Here is a 21,154-nt window from a genome sequence, read left to right on the forward strand (position 1 = left end):
GTCATACCAATACAAGCAAAAGAAATAAACATGAGAATGCCTAAACATTTGTAATTACAACAATTTTCTGGGTGAAAGGGTGCATTATCTAACAGAAATGCAGGGGTGCCAATATTTTTGGCCATGACTGTAGGTAATCCTCTGCCAAGTCCTTTTTTTGCTGTTTGTGTCCCACTGTTCTTCACTTTCTGTCTCTAGACACAACAGGAACTCCTGAAACAAACTTAAACCTCTACTCCAAGAATTTTTTTTTTAAATCACGGTCTGCACTGCAAGAAATACTAACCTACTCCTGGCTCCAGAAAGGTCCCTCCACTGCTATGATGGACCCCCTGCCACCTGCGGTCCGTTAGGCATCAAAAAAAGGATGGTGTTTTATGCTAGGCGTATTTTTAAGTGTCACAATGTCCAAGTGCTTGTAGTCTAAAAATATGGAGGTTTCAATATAAAAAGAAAGCCATTTCCAACAGGAGGAGTTCATGTACTAAGTACAACGTCCCTTTCCAACAGAAGAAGCTCTGGTATCTGCTATGTACAATGCCCATTTCCAACAGGAGGCGCTCTGGTGTGTACTACGTACAACGTCCATTTCCTACAGGAGAAGCTCTGGCATGTACTACGTACAATGTCCCTTTCCAACAGAAGGAGCTCTGGTATCTGCTATGTACAATGCCCATGTCTAACAGGAGGAGCTCTGGTGTGTACTACATACAACACCCATTTCCAAGAGGACGAACTCTGGTTTGTGCTACATACTATGTCCATTTCGTACAGGAGGAGCTCTGATATATACTACGTACAATGCCCATTGCCAACAGGAGGAACTCTGGTATGTACTAGGTACAATGCCCATTTCCAACAGGAGGAGCTCTGGTAAGTACTACATACAATGACCATTTCCAACAGGAGGAGCTCTGGTATGTACTACGTACAATGTCCATTTCCTACAGGAGGAGCTCTGGTATGTACTACGTACAACATCCATTTCCTATGGCAGGAGCTCTGGAATGTACTACGTTCAACAACCCTTTTCCAACAGGAGGAGTTCTGGTATGTACTACATACAACGACAAGGTCCATTTTGCTACAGGAGGAGCTCTGGTACGTACTATGTTCAAAACCCATTTCCAACAGGAGGAGCTCTAGTAGGTGTCCATTTCCAACAGGAGGAGCTCTGGTATGTGCTACATTCATCAACCATTTCCATCTAGAGGAGCTCTGCTATTTGTCCATTTCCAACAGTAGGGGCTCCGGTATGTCCTACGTACAATGTGCATTTCAGACAGGACGAGCTCTCTTTACTGGTAACTACTATTCATTGAATGTAGAATTGCATAGGGGGGTTTTTGGAAAATCTGGAAGGTGAACTTATGCTTTAAACCCAAAAACAAAAATGCAATATATTTCAATGTAACCACTCCTTGAATGTAATAGCTGCATTAGGTTTCTTAATTTCAGGCATTTTGTTCCTTTTTTTTAGCTATTAAGCCTGCCTGTAGCACACTTCTTGTCCTTGGGTGACAACAATCATTCACTATACTGTATCTATGGAGGAGCAACTTAGTTAACCTGAGCCTCTCTTCTGATTTGGACAGCTCCTCCTCTACTCATCTCAATTACATAGGGGTTGGTTTGTAGTACCCAAAAGACAACTGGTAAAGCTGATTACATTATTGGAAATTTCAGTTTAGTGCACAAGAAGCTACAAGAACAATGGAATTTTGGCAGGATCAACAGCTTTTCTGTACTTGGAGAAAATGTATTTAGTCTGAAAAAAAGAAAGCTATTGCAGCCATATTTAAAAACTGGTGAGCAGAAATATAATTATGTTTTGTTCTCCAGGTCGATAAAAATAAAATGAACCCAAAACCATTGTAGTTTGCTTTTAGGGGGGGGGCGTTTAGTTTCAAAAGTCATAGAAGATGTTGGCTTGTTTACTCAGTATTTACATCTGCTTTATGTTCTAGAAAAACATTCAAGATGATCATTTTCACCTCTGACCTTACAGCTCTTAATAGGTCCAGTAGAATGTTCCCATAAAAGCTAGGAATTGTATTATATCTACAGGCTGTTTACATAGCATCTTCCTCCTAAACTTAAAAAACAAACTTCACAGTCTCCTTGAAAGTTATAAAACGCACATAAAACAATGTAATCTTCCAACCTGTGTAAAATTAGTTTAACAAGGCTCTTTTACAGGAGTGGGTCCTGTCAAACCTAATTTTGTAGAAAAACATCTCAATACTTCTTGTAAACTCAAAATCTATTTTTCACTATGCTTGGCATCATGCCTTACCATTAACAATTTTCTTAAACAAATCTTTGTTTGTAAATTTGATGCAAAGTTTTTGTACCTGGAAATTCTGACAATAACAGCTCTTCCTGATTTAGGGCTTGCTTACACTTGCGGTTGGGGGGAAGATAGTAAAAATAACCCCAACTGCCCCCCCACAAGCTGCAAAAGGCTGCCTGATGTGGTTATACACATGTCAAGGCTGGGATTCTTTGGTTCATGGCCCAACAAAAATGATACCCCTGTTGTGGGCAGTAGTGGTGTCACAGAAAGCAACCATTCAGTGGTACTCCTATACAGGGGTGGACTGACAACTCATGGGGTCCCCGGGCAAAAGGGGATCATGGGGCCCCTGTGTCCTCGCCCACACTCAAATCACACCCATAAAAGCCTATGAAAGGTACCAGGGGCATCTCATGGGGCCCCCTACTGACCCCGGGCCCTCGGGCAGTGCCCGAGTTTCAAAATGGTCAGTCCACCCCTGCTCCTATACCCATGGTAACTCCATTGAAAAACCCCGTCCGGCTTTCAAAAAACAAACAGGTACTTGTGATTTGAAAATATCAGTTCCCGAATGCCTTTCAGCAGCTCCGGTAGCCTTGAGCTGGCTATACACTAGTATATTTTTGAACGAACATGCATACAAAAACATTTGTATGTACATTCATTTGAAAATTCTTTGCACATTTGGTTACTAGATGAATGTTAAACAAAAATGTTCCCAAACGAAAGCCACATATACTTTTAGCAATTGGTTTGTTCAAGAAAACATCCCATCCTGCTCATTCCAATTTTCTCATCACTGTGGTCATTTTGACCCCACTAACGATTAGAAAATTGAACGAATGTTCTTAAAAAGAAAACTTTTTAATGCAATTCTACTAGTGTATATCCAGCTTTAGGTTAACAATGCTAAGCCACTGCCTCTCAATCAGCCTGTCAGCACATGCTCTTTCAGTTGGCCGTTGGGCTGCCTATTTCATAGACTTGATAGGCAGCCTGATGGGTGATCCGAAAAACAGATGTTGGGTTTACATAAAATTTAAGCCCCAGGTATGCTGCCCAAACTGCTAAATTGGCAGTACAATTGTAATTCAATTGACAGCAATTTGATTATATAATATAAAAATCATTAGATGATTCATACCAGCTCATGGGCTAGTCATCCAAAAGCAGGTCATGGAACAGGAGAAAAATCTGGGTCATCCACATCTCAGAGGACCAAAAAAGGTAAATGGGAGAACTGGACCTCTAACAAAAATCTTTAATTGGGTAGCACATTTTTCCTAATTTTATGGCATTGGTTTTTGGAATTCCTCCTCTTAGGTTGAAATACTTTGGGGGGGGGGGGGGATTTACTAAAACTGGTGCACTCGGAATCCGGTGCAGATGTGCATGATAGCCAATCAGCTTCTAACCTTAGTTGGTTCAATTAGGCCCCTGGGGGGCACTGAGCTATGACTCTCAGCTCCAGGGTCACCCTTTCAGAGAGTATGTAGAGTTTAATAAGAGGGTATAAACCTTTCATATGTAAGCCTGCATAGTTATTGGGGTAGATTTACAGAAACTGGAGCACTCAGAATCTGGTGCAGTTGTGCATGGTAGCCAATCAGCTTCTAAATTCATCTTGTTCAGTTAAGCTTTGGCAATAAAACCTGGAAGCTGATTGGTTTCTATGCAGAGCTGCACCAGATTTTTCACTCTCCAGTTTTAGTAAATCTCCAGAATTTGTCTCATACAACTGAAGTTGACCTGGCACCTAAGCCACAATGCCTATGGGCACTAGAGATAAGCAACCTTCTAATGTAGTGCTTGAGTAATAATTTCCCTTTCTGTTTAATACCTGCTCTACTTCCTTACCATCATCTTAGCAGAAACAGTAGGATCATGAGTAGATAAAGTTGTTTTTCAGGTGTTTATTAGCACTAACAGTGGTTCAGTGCTGTCTCCAGCACGTGACCCAAGGGGTTGGCAGAAGAAGGTGCCATCTTGGTTGCTTCAGAAAGCGAGAGGTGCAGGTCTGCAGTTCACAGCTTAGGGGGGCACTCTGACCCTTGTACTTTGGGTGCTAAAGGACTTTGTCCTGGCAGTGCTCCAGGGATAACAGCATGCATGACAATCTCACCACCATCAATTTGGTCACCAGTAGACTACACAGTGGAATCACTGCTTGGGCATTCAGTAAATATTTACTGACAAGGCAGATGGAAAGATAATCTGCCTGAGATGGCTCATATTGCCTATGTGCTAATTCCATCCATTTCTCATATTACCTAGCGGCAGCCTATGCGCTAATTCCATCCATTTCTCATTTAAAAAAAAACCCTACAGCGAAGTCAGCTTCTCTGCTGTGTTCTATTTCAATGTAAAATACAGACACTGTGGCTTCTGTTGAGAGCAACAAATTCATATGGAGGTCTCATTTGTCATATTTGCTTTATGCATGTTAAAAAAAAATGTGGTCCACTAAAAGTGCAAATTAAACAGCCAAAATCAAGTGAACACAGATTACGCAGGCACATCGGTGAGATTGGGCAAGGTGACAGTCTCTTCAGGAGCATGGACAATAAAGATATGTAGTTGTGGCCAAGTGGTTAATGATGGACTTGAAATCCATTGGGGTCTCCCTGTACAGGCTCATAATCCTGCCAGCTATGGTCTGTGCTTGGAGCATCCTAGATTTAAAACTCTTTGTATGGACCACTAACTATCAGGTCACACAGAATCCGACTTTGAAATTGTGCGACTTCACTTGAAGTTGCACGATTTCAAAGCCGCATATCAGTGCGACTTGGCTGACATCTATGCAACGTCATGCACAGATGTCCATGGAAGTCTCACTTGAAATCACAAAAAAAAGTGCAGGACCCTTTATTCCAATCGGTGTGGCACCGCAAAGTCGGAGTTGTACTTATTTCATCAGTTCCATTGCGGACATTAGGATGCAACTTGTCATGTGATTTGAAACTGTCAAATTGCATAACAAGTCAAACTGGTGTGAACCAGGGCTATGCCACTTAACTTTACACCATATTTCCAATAGTCAATGTTCTATGGCTCTAGACTATTTGGTAGACACAGTTTGTTATTGGGGAGGAAATCTTGAATCTATATTCTAGCCATTTTTAAAGCTACTAGGCAGGTCAAAAAGGGTATTGGAAGCTGATCACTTGCAATGAGAGATATTTAGCAAAACAAAATCACATTAAAAAAAACAAACACATGGACTGTGGTTGGATACTAACATTTATAGGTAAAGTTGATCCAGGGAATATCTGGTTGCCTCTCGGGGGATCAGGAAGGAATTTTTTTCCCTGCAGAAGCAAATTGGATCATGCTTTGCTGGGTTTTTTTTTGCCTTCCCTTGGATCAACTGTGGGTATAGGATTATAATTTTTTTTTTTTTTAATGGTTTAACTGGATGGACTGTTGTCTTTATTCAGCCAAACTAACTATGTAACTATATGTATGTAAGGTCAATCTGTGGAAACATTGTATGACACATTTACATGCTTATCAACTTAATGGTCCCGGATCCTGAGACATTATTAACCTCTCCCACAATCCACGTTTCATCCTCCCACTTTTTCCCTAATGGCCATTAGTGTGTCGATAAAATAGGATTTTGTCAACACGCTAGGGCAGTTGTCACCAAACTGTGGTCCGGGGGCCGAATGTGGCCCTTTGCCTTTATCTGGCCAATGGAGCATTATTGAACCAACTGTCACCAATGATGGTACATCTTTCCTCCCACTGACACCATCAATGTCACAATTTTTCCCATTGATACCAACAGTGGGGTCCTATGTCCCCCAATAAAGCCAATGATGGGACATAGTTTATGCTCACTGATGACGGGGCATTTTCTGCTCCCACTGACCACAGTCTAGTCCCCCAAAGCCTGAAGGATGGTAATCTGGCCCTTTGTTTAGAAAGTTTGGAGAACCCTGCGCTAGTGGTTGGAACAAACACAAAAATTCCCACTATCTAGGTTTTCATAGCATCCTTAAATATTTACTCATAAATCCACGTTCTCACATTTCTTGACTTGTAAATGCCAGCTCTGTGCTCTGACCCCCACCTGCCTAATCACCTCCCACTTCCCAACCTCGTAAAACATGAAACCCCTTCTCCGGCAGCTGTTTATGCTTTCTGTGTTTATACTAACTTTTTTCAGGTAGCTTCAGGCCGCTCCCATGACGCACAGAGTCCTCTTCGTTTTTGGGTCTTCTCCTAGTGGTGGCGTCAGCACCGCTCTCTGAATCATTACACTGTGAGTACAGGGTGCTGTGCTGATGCGCCCCCAGGTGCAGGTCTAGGACTCCCTACACTTTAGTATGTCATTAGTATTTCAGATGAAAGGATGCTGGGTTGGGTTTTTTATTCAACCTAGGCGGCTGAAGTCATCTGGTGGGTAAAAACAAATCATTGTGGCACAACTCTAGGGGGGAAGTGAGTATTGCAGCAGGATTGCACTTTTTTAAATATTTCAATAGTTTAGGCATCAAAAATTACCAATATTTATATTGGACTTTTGGAACCATAATGCGTAAACTTCCAATTCCAATTTCTTTCTGACTCAAGCAGCCTACCAACTAATTGTATGTCATTATCTACAAAACTAATCATTTAATCCATTAGTTCTTCTCTTTGGCATTCTATAGCTTCATATTTTTCTCTCCAGGGAAGCATACAATATACAGGGCTGCACAGTATTTCTGTCTGACCTGTATGTTATACTGTATCTCAGCAGGTTTTCCTGTATTCTCACTATAATTAGGTATGCACCGATACCCTTTTCTTTTTTTTTTTTTTAAATCGGTGAGTACCAGTACCGATACTTTTAGTCAAGTACTCGCTGATATTAATTACTGATACTTTGCGGTAAGATTTGCTTCAATACAAAATGTATGAGTGCAAACTGAACCACAAAAATAGCATGCAATTTGAACAGGAATGCGAATCCTGTCCAAATTGCATGCGGTTTCCCCACTGCTCCTGCGTGAACCCAGACTGAGTTCACACAGGAGCGGTGCTGGGACGTTTCCCGTAGTGGAGAGTGGGCATGTGTACTATGAAGGCAGATGATCCATATTCTCAGCGGTAAGAGAGGAGAGAAAGCAGTGGGGATTTGCAATCCCTGCCGCTTTCTAATCTCTCCTTTCAGTTCGGGCTGGAGGGTTTTTGATTGGTCAGCATGGGCACGGATGGTGTTGACCAATCAGATGCCATTTAGCCCATACTGTCATCCCCGCAAGGAGAGGAGAGAAAGCTGCTTCACAGGTCTGGAGATTTGAAATCCCCGCAGCTTTCTCTCCTCTCCTACTGCTGAGAATATGGACCAGCTGCTTTCATAGTATACATTCCCACACGCACACTCTCTGCTCAGCAGGGATGCCTGCACAGATGTTTCCCGTACTGCTCCTGTGTGCGCTCTGGCTATGACAAGCCTGGGTTCACACAGGAGCAGTGGGGGAACTTCATTCCATTTGGACGGAAATCACATTCTGTCCAAATGGTACATTCTGTCCAAATTCAGCACAGTGGCTAAATGGTTAGCACTTCCACCTGGCAGTACTAGGGTTGTTGGTTGGGCACCACAGTGGCTAAATGGTTAGCACTTCCACCTGGCAGTACTAGGGTTGTTGGTTGGGCACCACAGTGGCTAAATGGTTAGCACTTCCACCTGGCAGTACTAGAGTTGTTGGTTGGGCACCACAGTGGCTAAATGGCTAGCACTTCCACCTGGCAGTACTAGGGTTGTTGGTTGGGCACCACAGTGGCTAAATGGTTAGCACTTCCACCTGGCAGTACTAGGGTTGTTGGTTGGGCACCACAGTGGCTAAATGGTTAGCACTTCCACCTGGCAGTACTAGGGTTGTTGGTTGGGCACCACAGTGGCTAAATGGTTAGCACTTCCACCTGGCAGTACTAGGGTTGTTGGTTGGGCACCACAGTGGCTAAATGGTTAGCACTTCCACCTGGCAGTACTAGAGTTGTTGGTTGGGCACCACAGTGGCTAAATGGCTAGCACTTCCACCTGGCAGTACTAGGGTTGTTGGTTGGGCACCACAGTGGCTAAATGGTTAGCACTTCCACCTGGCAGTACTAGGGTTGTTGGTTGGGCACCACAGTGGCTAAATGGTTAGCACTTCCACCTGGCAGTACTAGGGTTGTTGGTTGGGCACCACAGTGGCTAAATGGTTAGCACTTCCACCTGGCAGTACTAGAGTTGTTGGTTGGGCACCACAGTGGCTCAATGGTTAGCGCTTCTGCCTGGCAGTACTAGGGTCGTTGAGTCGACTCCCAGCCACGGCACCTCCTGCCTGGAGTTTGCATTTTCTCTCTGTGCCTGCGTGGGTTTCCTCCAACACTCCAAAGACATGCTGGTATGTTAGGGACTGATGTGAATGTACAATATATATGTAAAGCGCTGCGTAAATTGACGGCGCTATATAAGTAGCTGTAATAATAAATCCCAGCCACAACACCACCTGCCTGGAGTTTGCATGTTCTCCTTGTGCCTGCATGGGTTTCCTCCCTCACTCCAAAGACATGCTGGTAGGTTAATTGGCTCCTGTCTAAATTGCCCCTTGTATGTATGAATGTAAGTTAGGGACCTTAGATTATATACCCCGTGAGGGTTAGGGACTGATGTGAATGTACAATATATATGTAAAGCACTGCGAAAATTATCGGCGCTATATAAGTACCTGAAATAAATTCCTGTTCAAATTGCAGCTAATCTCTGCGGTTCAATTTGTATTGTCACAAAGTATCAGTTTCCAGTATCAGGAGCATTTTCACGAGTACTCATGAAAATACTCAGTATCAGCAATGATACCGATACCAGTATTGGTATCAGTGCATCCGTAATTGTACTGCTGCTTAAAACCTAGCATGCTAAAGGTAGCTATTGTATGGCAGTTCCCACCCATGGGATGTAAGCAGGGTTAGGCCCCTTTTATGTAGCAGGTTTGTGGCGGCCTCCAGATCCTTGCGGCGAGCATCTGCAGATCCTTGCTGCAGGAATGACTGGGTTATGCGATTAGCATCGGCCACTCAACCCATTTAGAATAATAGCGGGCTTACAGCGGCCACTGCTGATCAAATGTAGCTGCACACAGAGCGATTAGCTGCGGTTGTGGGACAGATGTCCGAGCCGGGAGGCAGTCAAGGCTTGGTCATCTGTTCCACAACCACAGCTAATCTCTCTGTGTGTGGCTACATTCAATCAGCAGCCGCTGTCAGCCCACCATTCGTTTAGGTCAGTGGACGATGCTAATTCACAAATTCTTGCCGCAGGAATCCAAAGGCCGCAACAAACCGGCCATGTAAAAGGAGCCTTAGAATCAAGCATATGGATTGCATTTACCATTATTTTCAAGGAAAACAACTTTTTAAATTATGCAAAATCTGGTATTAAATGCTCATTTCCTGGAATGCAACCATGATATAAATGACACAACTCCTATATAATCATTTAGGTTATGGTGAGGTGGGCCAAAAAGAACCGGAAAGCCCTCAGCTAAAGTACCGTGAAATGCAACATGAACTTTTAAAACTGAAAATATTATGTCATTAATTCCAGTTCCTTGGAGTCCAGCTATTAGAAGTCAAGGCAGCTGCATTTTTTTTTTCTGAAAAAGAGATCAATACATGGAACTGAGTTGTACTGAGAGGGGTGGGTGCAGACAGATTAGCTGTAGTGCAAGACATGGCTGACAACAAAATCACTGGATTTCAGTCCAGCACAGGCATTGAATTGTCAGCTCAAACAGGATTTTAATAGCATACCAATTTTTTTTTCACCCTGACATATATTGTAAGTCTTACCTTGCACAGTGATGACTTTCTGGAGAATTTCCCCATGTCTGGTGTCCACCAATTTCATTTCCTCCATGATCATTGACAGATTTCGTACATCAAAATCTAGTTGAACATTCATCAAGCTGAACTTCTCTCTGAGCATATCTGCGGTGCCCTGCACCATACTGACTGACTTATTAAGAACGTATAATTCCTCAGCATGGGAATTGAATCCATGGGTACAGGAAAGTCGCACATCATCAAGATATTTCAACATACTGTGCACATGGTTATCAGTTGCATTAATATTAGTGAATATGGTGCCAATTTCTGTTTCATGAGACAGCATCCGACCCTCCAGGCTCTCAAAGCGCTCAACTGTCCGATTTTGAGTGTACTTTGAATGGTACTGGAGGTCCGCCATGTTTTCCTCATGATCATCAATGAAAGCCGTGATGTTGTCCAACTGTAGCTGAAGACCCATTACTTGTAGGACCAGATCATGCATGACCTCTGTGTTAAGGGTGATGCGTTGTGCGGTTGCAGCAATACTACTCTGAATGCTCCTCACCAAGTCGATAGTTTTGACCGACGTTGATTTAAAGCCACCAAAAACTTTGCTATAGTTTTGCCAGTCAGACACAATTTTTTGCAACGTTAATGTCTCCTCATCTGTTTTCCTCTGAATGACTTGTATCCAGTCTGATGTTTGACCCAAAGTAAAATTGATCTGTTGTATGGCAGCAGTAATGTCATACCTCTCCTGAACCAAGTTCTTCACTGAGGTCTCCAAGTCCGTTGCTGTGGTCTGCCACCCTTTAACCTGGGACAGGAAAATTCCTAAAGTCTGATTGATCTGACGAAGAGAAAAGTTGCTTCTCTCAATTTGGTTATCTAGTTTGTCACTGGATGACAGAAGAATCTGATGATTTTCAGATGATTGGACCAATTGCACCTCCTGAGCCAAAAGCATCTTCTGGATCTCTTCCAGTTCCCCGTGAAGCTTCCTGATCTCCTGAACCAAGTAAATGGAGTCATGGCAGTGTGAGCAGTTCCCAACAGATTTCATATCTAATAACCAAGAAAAATTAGTTGTTGAAATGGGATGATATAAATAAAGTTAATTAAATGAACATTTCAGTAATTCTCTCTATTGGCATAAATAGGGATAACATTCAACATTCCATTTGGCTGAGAATGAGGATATTTATCATAAACACATACATGATTAATACTAAAGTATGTTTGATGCCATTGGCAAGTTTGTTGTAGGAAATTACAAGTTACATTTAGGACAGGGCACTAAGGGACAACTGATTTAAAGGCAGAGCCAATCCCAGTGATTTAACTAGTTTACCAAAATGAAGTTTGAGTTATAAATGTTCAATAAATGTTAGTAAAACCTTCATCCAACACACCAATATTATTTTCTGCAATGTTTTCATATACATTCTGCCTATAAGTGCTTGTGCGGTATATACTACATTCAATCATGCCTCTGCCGAACGGTTTCCAGTGTGCTCATGCCAGTTCTCAACCAATCTTTCAAGTCCTCAAATGGTTGGTGTCATTGCTGGTCACTTGTGCATGGTCATTGAAGATCTATAGAAGCTAAGATGGCACTTTCCTCTGCAGATAAGAGGATACAAGAGCTTTGTTTCACTTTAAAGTGTGTTTCGAGCTAAAATGTTTTTTTTTTCAGTTTTGGATAAAGTGGGGAAGCATTTTAACCCATGCAGCACCTCTACTGCTATCCAGAGTCCCAGATTTTCACCCCACTTTCTATCACGGTAGCAGCAGCTTCACTGAGTAGCATAAGAAAAGGCTTGTCTGTATCCCTGTTGCATATTTTCCCTCGATTTCTGTCAGATGAAACTGTTGTCATGAGATAGGAAATCTCTGTAAGGAGAGACCTAGAAGTCTCTCTGCTATTTCTTCTGTACTCCATCCAAAAATTTAATTTTTTTTTTGGCAGGACATACACAATCTCAGCAAATGTTTTTTAGTTTTTTTTTTTTTTTTTACAGTTTTGTATAGGATTGAAAGTTAGAGTTAGCAATTTTTTGTCACTTTCCCTGTCCCCATTTGGGAAATTCCTACTGACTTTCAACTTAATTAGCACGTATCAGCACAGAAAGTAAAAAGGAGATCTCTATAAAAGGAGCACAAACAGCAAAACATCTTGTCCTTCAGATTGACATTCTCTGGTTGAAACTGAGAAGGGAGGAGTCAATCTGTTCAGTTATTTGTGTAAACTTGAGCTTAAGCTACTGGGCTTTGTAAACAACAGTTATGGGTACATTAATGAGCATGAAAAATAATTTTGAGCTCTTTATCTTTACAAAAAACAATAAAAAAACTTGGATATGTTTGTTTAAAATTTTCAAAATGTGATATCCGCACTATGGACCAATCCCCAGATATTAAAGCAGGTGCCTTACACCACCTTTATATCCTAAATGGACATAAATGTGAAAACAAAAAATTATTGGTGTGGCTGTCAGGAATGGACTTGCCAGTGGTGGTGGGACTCACCTGCCTTGTGGGCTGCAGTACCAGGGCTGGCCAGTGGGTGCTCTCAGCAACCAGAGGCTCACTCCTGCAATGAGCCATCACCTGAGGCTGATTACAGCAGGTGTATTTAAGGAATGGCCAGGCCTGTGATCAGGGCCTTGGTGTATGTTTCCCATGAGCCCCTGTACCTGCATCCTGTCTGCTTCCTGCCTGATCCTGATTCTGCTTTAATCCTGACTCTGCATGAACTCTGCCTGTCCTGACCTCGGCTATTCCTGACTATGCTTCCGCCTGCTCCTTGTACCTTGCCTGCCCGTTTGCTACCAACCCGGCCTGCCCGACTACGTTTAGTATTGTTCATATTGTTATCTGTTGGAGGTTTGGTTGCACTGTGTTTATGTTTAGTCTTGCACTGCATTTATGTATTGTTTAGTCTTTAATAAATTGTATTGTTTATACTATACCTGGAGCCTGTGTTTCCCTGTGTCAGTGCACACATTTCTGGTCATACCCGGATCCCTAACAGTGGCACTACAAAACACCTTCCCCTTTGTGCAACAACTCCTTTAGTTCTGAGTGCTAAATGCTAAAAATGACTCTTATGTGTAAATCTCACAATAAAAAACTCATTGCGCAAAAAAAAAACCTTCATATGTACTATAACCCCACCCTCCCTTCATCAATAGATCCACATGTTACCCACAATATTCCATGTATAAACCACCTTCTTATATATAATCAGTGAAGGTGCTACAATGCACCTCCCCCTTTCTCCTGAACATAAATCCCTATGCTATGAAATATAACACCCCCTGTTCAATATATGCAAAAATACAAAAATATGCAAATCTTAAGTCATTATCAAAGTGCTTAATCCACATAAAGTGCTCATTGGAATAAGTGCCGTGACACCCGTGCTCCCCTCCTTGAGCTGCACTCACCAGAGTTTCAGGACCCCTTTTCTACAAGCAGGTCACATGCGCTCTGTTCATCATCCACTGTATCCTCTTTTGAATGTATACTTGGCCAATGTCAGACCGCTTCTTTTTTCCGCCACTCCACCAATATGTACCAAGGGAACCAGAAGGCAAAACTCCAAACAGTGCTATATCATTTATTAAAACTCCACATACACACAGAAATACACTTGTATCAAAACCAAACATTAGCGCTTATTCTCGTGGTTCCAGGACGCCCTTGAGCTCCATTGACCAGAGGTATGGCACCGTAAGTGACGCAAAAGGCTCCGCCCAACTAGTTTCATCAGTGTGACATCACGTAGGCCATTCCTGATGATGTCACGCTGACAAAACTAGTTAGATACTCCCACCAAGTGGATCCAGCGCAGTCCAGCTGAGAACCTCCTCTTTTTTGGCAACTCTCAGGCGCCACCATGTTTTGCTGTGATGTCATCGAGAGGTAGCCGGATGTTCCATGTTCAGCTTGCACATCTCCTGATGATTCCTCGCTAGGCCCACCTTCTCCTCTTTTACTGAATGAAAGGCTTTGCCTCAAGGAATATGTGACATGCATATCCCAGGAGGAAAAGAGAGGACAATGAACATTACTGATAGCCTGTAAGAAGTATCCATGTCACCCAGTTACCTTGAAGAAGGGCCCTTACATTCTGCAGTGAAATGGTAGAAGACTGGGGACCTGGTACATCATGTGACTGAGTGTTTTGGTCAGAGATCATATGAGAAAAGGGTGGGGAGGCAAATGGTGGGGTGGGGAAGCAATGCCTGGTGTTGTGGTTTAACTGCCAGATTTAACTTCCTCCAGCATCCCAGACAAAGTATCAGGGTCAGGAAGCTACTGTGAGACATCGGGCGCATGTGCATAGTATTGCTCATAGAATTGAGCATAGGTGCATGCATGCACGCAGGAATGTGCGCAATTTTATGCTCACACGCGGGGCATGTCCATAGTTCCTGTTGGTGCTTTTTTCAGTGATGCTCTTACTCAGTTTCAGTGCTGCCTGGTCTTCAACTTTTCCTACTGTGTCCTACTTGTACAGTATATTCATTGCTGATCCGGCTTGCTATTGACCTGACCTTGGATCCTGTTTATGCCTCGGCATATCAATTCCTGACCTTAGCTCACTCCTCTGCCTGATGATTCAGTACCTCATTGCCTGCTTGTTGCCAACCTTGGCTACTCCTCTGACTGTGCTTCTGTTTTCAGTTTGGCTTCACGTTATCCCTGAGTGCCTGCCCTGGATGTCCCTCATCTCAGCTCCAGTTGTCACAGCGTGTTCCTGCTTCAAGCCTGCTGGGAGCCCCAACAAGCTAGGTATCCAGAATCTGCAATTCCTGCAGAGTACCCCTTTAACCCCGGCTGGTTTTCTCTTCAACCCTGGTCCTGGCTTGATGCCCTTCCTGACCTTCCGAGCCTACATCTCTGGCTGCAAGTTGAGCTGTCAACACCTGTCCGCACTCATGTTCCTCCTGTCCCTTGGCACCATCCTGGGTTGCCACCTCATCCCTTTAAAATGGAACACATATGAATTACATAGGTTCTGAGGCTAATTTAATGCAAGTAAGGCACTAAGTGAATTTAATACCACCTTAATTAGCCACATAACCTGTGTAATTATTATGTGTTCAGGTTTTAAAGGGATGAGGTGGCAACCCTAGCACTATCTGTTCCACCTTCAGTGGGGCCTGGACTGGAGAAACAAGAGAAGGCCAACCTCATGAATTCAGTGTCCTACCAGGTATGTGATAGTCACTTATCAGCCTTGAGCTCAGGTAGGAGACAGATCAGCCTCCAAAAGTTGCCTTACAAACCTGAAATAACACTTCTACTCCGACAGGAAGCGAATAAAACAAAATGAGAGCACAAACACCAGCCAAAGAAGTGAGACTGAATTATTATAACACCTTATAAATCAGCCTTTCTCAACCTTTCCAACACAGAGGAACCCCTGAAATAACTTTTTGGTCTCAGGGATCCTTGCAAAAAATTACCATGTCTAAAACTCATGATACAATAGTGTGATGGTCGGTGGGAGGAATGATCCTAACACTTGTGTCATTGGGAAGAAATACCCCCTAATACAGATAGCTAAAAAGATCATTGGTATCAGTAGAAATGTATCGTAGAGTCAGAAATTTCTCATTGCTCAAGGAACCCCTAGCAACCTGGAGGAACCCTAGGGTTCCATGAAACCCTATTATAAATGGAGATTGAGATGCTTTCCTTAGAAGCTCACTTTAAATTATAATGGGAGCTATTTACTCAAACTGGAGAGTGTAAAATCTGGAGCAGCTATCCATAGAAACCAATCAGTTTCCAGATTTTATTGCCAAAGCTGATCGAACAAGATGAAGTTAGAAGCTGATTGGCTACAATGTACCAGATTCTGAGTGCTCCAGTTTTAGTAAATCTACCCCAATAACTATGCAGGCGTACGTATGAAAGGTTTATACCCTCTTATTTAACTCTACTTACTCTCTGAGAAGGTGACCCTGAAGCTGAGAGTCATAGCTCAGGGGCCCCCAGAGGCCTGCCTTGTCATCTGTCTGATCTCATGCTAACACGAGCCGTTTTCCAGCCATTAAATATGCATAACGGTGTCATATATCATATACTTTCCTCTTAAAGGGAGGGGATGTATCTTCTTTGATATTGCTTTGCCAAGCACCATGACCAAGCATAACTTTAGATTTTTTTTAATCCCTGTACAAGTTTATGACGGCAGCCAGGATCCCACCAAAGAACATGTAGTTTTTCTTAACTGGGGTTATCTTACCCCTTTCAATATAACTAGTCTTTTTAGGAGTCCTGTAGTCTCCTTTTAAACGTTAGGGTTAAATGGCCTCCTCAGTAAGCCTCAAACTATTTATTTTACCGTCCACTTTTAATTACTGATGTTTATTGAAACTAACTACATTATAGTGTTACAAAGCACAACACGGGACCTTTTAATTAGCTAATTAACATCATTATTTCCAGCTGAATGTTCCCTGTTTATCCTCAGTTGGACTCTTGTGGTCGCCTTGCAGTGTCTGAGTCCATTTATATCTCCCAGATGACGCCATGTACAAACAGGATGTGGGATATTCCTGGTCGGAGAGCCCAGCGCTAACAGAACAACGAGACCTCAGTCTGGACGTATTTGTGTTCCAAGACCATGTTTAAAGGCAACCTATCACATGTTCATGTTTTTTTCTTTTAATGTGGATCTGTGAATGTGATCAAGTTAAAGTGAACCTTTCATTTTCTGTTAATAAGTAATTGTCGTCATACCTGAAATACATTCTGTATATACACACAATATATAGCCTGATAATTTTGACTATGGTGTTTTTTTGACTATGGAGGAATTTTCTATATAGAGCAGTGGTCTCCAAATTGCAGCCCAGGGGCCAAATCTGGCCCCCTGCTTGCCTTTATCCGGCCCTTGGGGCACTATTCCTCCCACTGATACCAATGATGGGACACTATTCGTCCCATTGACACCAATGGTGGGGCACTATTCCTATCACTGACACCAATGGTGGGACAGTATTCCTCTCACTGATGCCAATGATGGAGCACTATTCCTCCCACTAATACCAATGATGGGGCACTATTCCTCCCACTGATACCAATGATGGAGCACTATTCCTCCCACTAATACCAATGATGGGGCACTATTCCTCCCACTGATACCAATGATGGGGCACTATTCCTCCCACTGACACCAATGATGGGGCACTATTCCTCCCACTAATACCAATGATGGGGCACTATTCCTCCCACTGACACCAATGATGGGGCGCTATTTCTCCCACTGATACCAATGATGGGGCACTATTCCTCCCACTGACACCAATGATGGGGCACTATTCCTCCCACTGATACCAATGATGGGGCACTATTCCTCCCACTGATACCAAGGATGGGGCACTATTCCTCCCACTGATACCAATGATGGGGCACTATTCCTCCCACTGATACCAATGATGGAGCACTATTCCTCCCACTGATACCAATGATGGGACACTATTCCTCCCACTGATACCAATGATGGGGCACTATTCCTCCCACTGATACCAATGGTGGGGCACTATTCCTACCAACTGACACCAATGGTGGGGACAGTATTCCTCCCACTGACACCAATGATGGGGCACTATTCCTTCTATTGGCGCGAATGGTGGGGCACCATTCCTCCCAACTGACACCATTAGGGACAATGGTGGGACACTATTCCTCTCACTGACACCAATGGTGGAACACTATTCCTCCCACTGATGCCAACGGTGGGGTATTATTCCTCCCACTTACACCAATGATAGGGCACTAATATTCCACCTAAAATGGGACATGGTTTATTCCAGCTGCTGTTGTGACATTTTCTACTCCCACTGGCCACAGTATGGCCCCCCTAAAATCTTAAGCACAGTAAACTGGTCCTTTGTTTATAAAGTTTGGAGACTGATATAGAGGAAACCCTCTAAGTGGACAAGTAGTCCAAAGATGGAAAGGACACTGGTTAAAAATCTTTTATACCAAACTAAACTTTTTTCTTCTAGTTTTGGATGGATTGGGGAAAGATTAGAAAGCCTTTGGTATTTTCACTGCTATATGTGGCTTCAATAGAACTTGTACACACTTGCTTTGATCTGAAGAGTGATCCACATTCATATTGTTCTTCAGAGAGCATTTGACATTCGGTGAGGAGGCATTGCATCTCCTCCTCACCACCTGCTTTAACCTCTTAAACCTCGCACTAGTACGCTATAACTACTAGCATTGCACTTGGCTGCAGGGTGCTAGCAGAGCGGCCTCATTCACTTGAATGGGTTGTGTTCAGCGGGTACAATTTGTGCCATGATACAAAGCATTGGCAGCCATGGCATGTGTATGTCCCCAGTCGCAACCTCTGCAGCTAAAGGGGGAGAGGTTGGGGGAGATAAAAACTAGGCTGAACCAAAAGGTTTTTCTATCCCTTAACCATTAGTGTGTATGAACTCTTAGAGAGGTTTACCCCCCAAATCCTGTGCTACAGACAATGGTTTTACTAGCCTAGAAGTGGGATAAAATCTGCAACAAGGACACAGACAGAAATAAATGTCGGATAGAGGTTCCAACCTTCCCTATTCTACTAAAATGAAGCATTTTTATTTCTACTGTAGAAGAGGTCCTCTGACTTCTTTTCTCATGAAATGTCACCAGGACAGGAAGTGAGGGGAAACCTCTCTAACGGAGCACCAGGTAGCAATAAAAACCTAACAAGGGTTTCCACTATTCCCAAATCCATGCAAAACCTAAAAAAAAAATCCCTAAACATTGTGGTTGGACCTTTTTCTCAAGCTATGCCTCCGCCTTTTTATTGACCTATGAAAGCCCCCAGCAGTCAACAGTTGTACTCACAGTTTGTGGCAGGGCAGACCGTGGCTTTGGTGGATACATGTCTTCATATTAAAGCAGAAAGTGTAGTCAAGTATGTTGGTACTTATACTTGTTAATTGTTGATATCATGTTCCTTCTTTACAACTTCTAGATTAGCAGCTTAAAGCTGACATTGAATCTGCCTTCCCTTGTTCCTCCTCCCCCCCCATCAACATACTAATGACATTTCCAAAAAAACTCTTTGTTTTTATTATTTGCCTTATTCCAAATCCAATGAAGGCATCACTGGGCCTTGGAAACTCCCCATGCAATTCAGGCAGATCATGGTTTGTGGGAGGGGCTGGCGGGGGGGGGGGTGGTGTGTGTGTGTGTGTGTGTGTGTGTGTGTGTGTGTGTGTGTGTGTGTGTGTGTGTGTGTGTGTGTGTGTGTGTGTGTGTGTGTGTGTGTGTGTGTGTGTGTGTGTGTGTGTGTGTGTGTGTGTGTGTGTGTGTGTGTGTGTGTGTGTGTGTGTGTGTGTGTGTGTGTGTGTGTGTGTGTGTGTGTGTGTCAGTCAGCAGCTTTGAACTGCCATGATTGGGTAGCCGGGTGTGGCTTATACATGCCTGCTGCAAGAGTAGAGTCCGAGTTCAGCAATACACTAATCACTAATCACATGTGCACTTCCGAGTCAACGACAAGGACATTTTTTTAAAGTGTTTTACCACCAGCCGGGGAGTTGTTGGTGGCCCATCATACACAATCTCTCCTCTGGCTTGCCTCCCTGAAAGCCAAAGCCCACAATGAGGAAACGAAGGTGACTGGTGAGTTTCCTGGACTTTTGACACTAACATTACTCATACTGAAAGCACAAATTCCAGATTTGGTTCTGGAGCTTTGGAGGAGGTTGTAATGGGGCAGTCTGGAAGATGTAAGGGGACACTCTACTATCTTAGTACCTCCAGAGCACTCTACTGTCTTAGTACCTCCAGGAGCACCATCTTACATTCTCCAAAGTGTGCCTTTGCATCCTCCAAAGTGTGCCCTTACATCATCCAAAGTGTGCTCCTACAGAGCACCCCCTTAAATCCTCCACCAGAGTGCTCCCTTATGTCCTTATCCATAGTGCCCCCTTTTATCATTATCCAGAATGCCCCTTTAGTACTACTGTACCAAGGGAGCACTCTAGAGGCACTAGAAGGGCAGAGGGGGGGGGGACTCTGAAGGATGAAAGGGGGGCCCCCTTACATCTTCCAGAGTGCCCCCTAGTAATTGGCCAATGTGGGGGTACCAAAGACGGTAGGAAGGGAGCCCGCTGCAGAACATGTGAAAGGGTTCTGCCGTGGGACCATAATAAAAGGCTTGGGATCAGTGGGAAGGGCACCAGGCTCCAACACCAATGGAACATGGAGCCCAGCATGGTTTCTTGCAGCAGGGTCCTAAAGGTTCTAGTTACACCTCTGGGTGGAGTTATGTAAATATAAAAAGTCCATCATGAGTGAATGTCAGTCTGGAAGAGTGGGAGTTCCTAGGAAGACTGCATTTGCATATGGACTGCCCTAGGTAACCTCCACATGTGATAGTGAGCCTCCATGATTGAAAGAATTGAAATCCGATGACTGAAAGGAGCAGGCCAAGGACTGTCAGGTTGGGGAGGAAAGCGTGTCAAACAGGTGGCCCTCCAGCTGTAGCTAATCTACAAGTCCCATGAGGCTTTGCAAGATTGACAGTTACAATCATGACTGCCAAAGGCAGAGGCATGATGGGACTTGTAGTTTCGCAACAGCTGGAGGGCCGCCAGTTTGACACGTCTCCTGGAAGATGATGCAATGCATCCTCCAACCCCGAAAATGGGGTGAGCTCTATCTTACCTGCTGCAGCTTTTAATGCACATTGTGAGCAGCTCACAGTGTGCAGTGAAATCAGAGTGAGTCATTTCAGTACAGGAGAGGCTTAACAACTGAAGAGAAGGATAAAGTTCAACTTCTCCTTTATGGGCGCAAAGGAGTTATTTAACAATTTCTGCTAATCAATGTATATTGAAGCTAAATGTGCTCTAGGCAACTAGGTTTCAATGTTTACTGGTCATGAAGGGGTTAAAGCAGAGTGACCGTTGGGTCTTCTTCAAGGGTTAAATGCCTTATTCCACTCTGCAGGGAATGCATACAGCTGCGCACAGAGGAAATCAGTTTATTCACAATTATAATTAATGGTCAATG

General features: G+C 43.4%; 1 protein-coding gene across 2 annotated transcripts in view; it reads right to left on the minus strand.

Annotated features, from left to right (window-relative positions):
- SCARA3 (scavenger receptor class A member 3) overlaps positions 1 to 21,154 on the minus strand; it is an 83,400-nt gene that overhangs the window by 25,502 nt on the left and 36,744 nt on the right. For both annotated transcript variants that reach the window (XM_089686072.1, XM_089686071.1), the window contains exon 5: positions 10,130 to 11,173. In XM_089686072.1, the coding sequence (XP_089542198.1) occupies positions 10,130 to 11,173 (1,044 nt within the window). The remainder of the gene's footprint in view (positions 1 to 10,129; positions 11,174 to 21,154) is intronic.

The sequence above is a fragment of the Staurois parvus genome, unplaced genomic scaffold (assembly GCF_062004578.1).
Source record: "Staurois parvus isolate SC_StPar_1 unplaced genomic scaffold, SC_StPar_1.0 ptg000390l, whole genome shotgun sequence".
NCBI lineage: Eukaryota > Metazoa > Chordata > Amphibia > Anura > Ranidae > Staurois > Staurois parvus.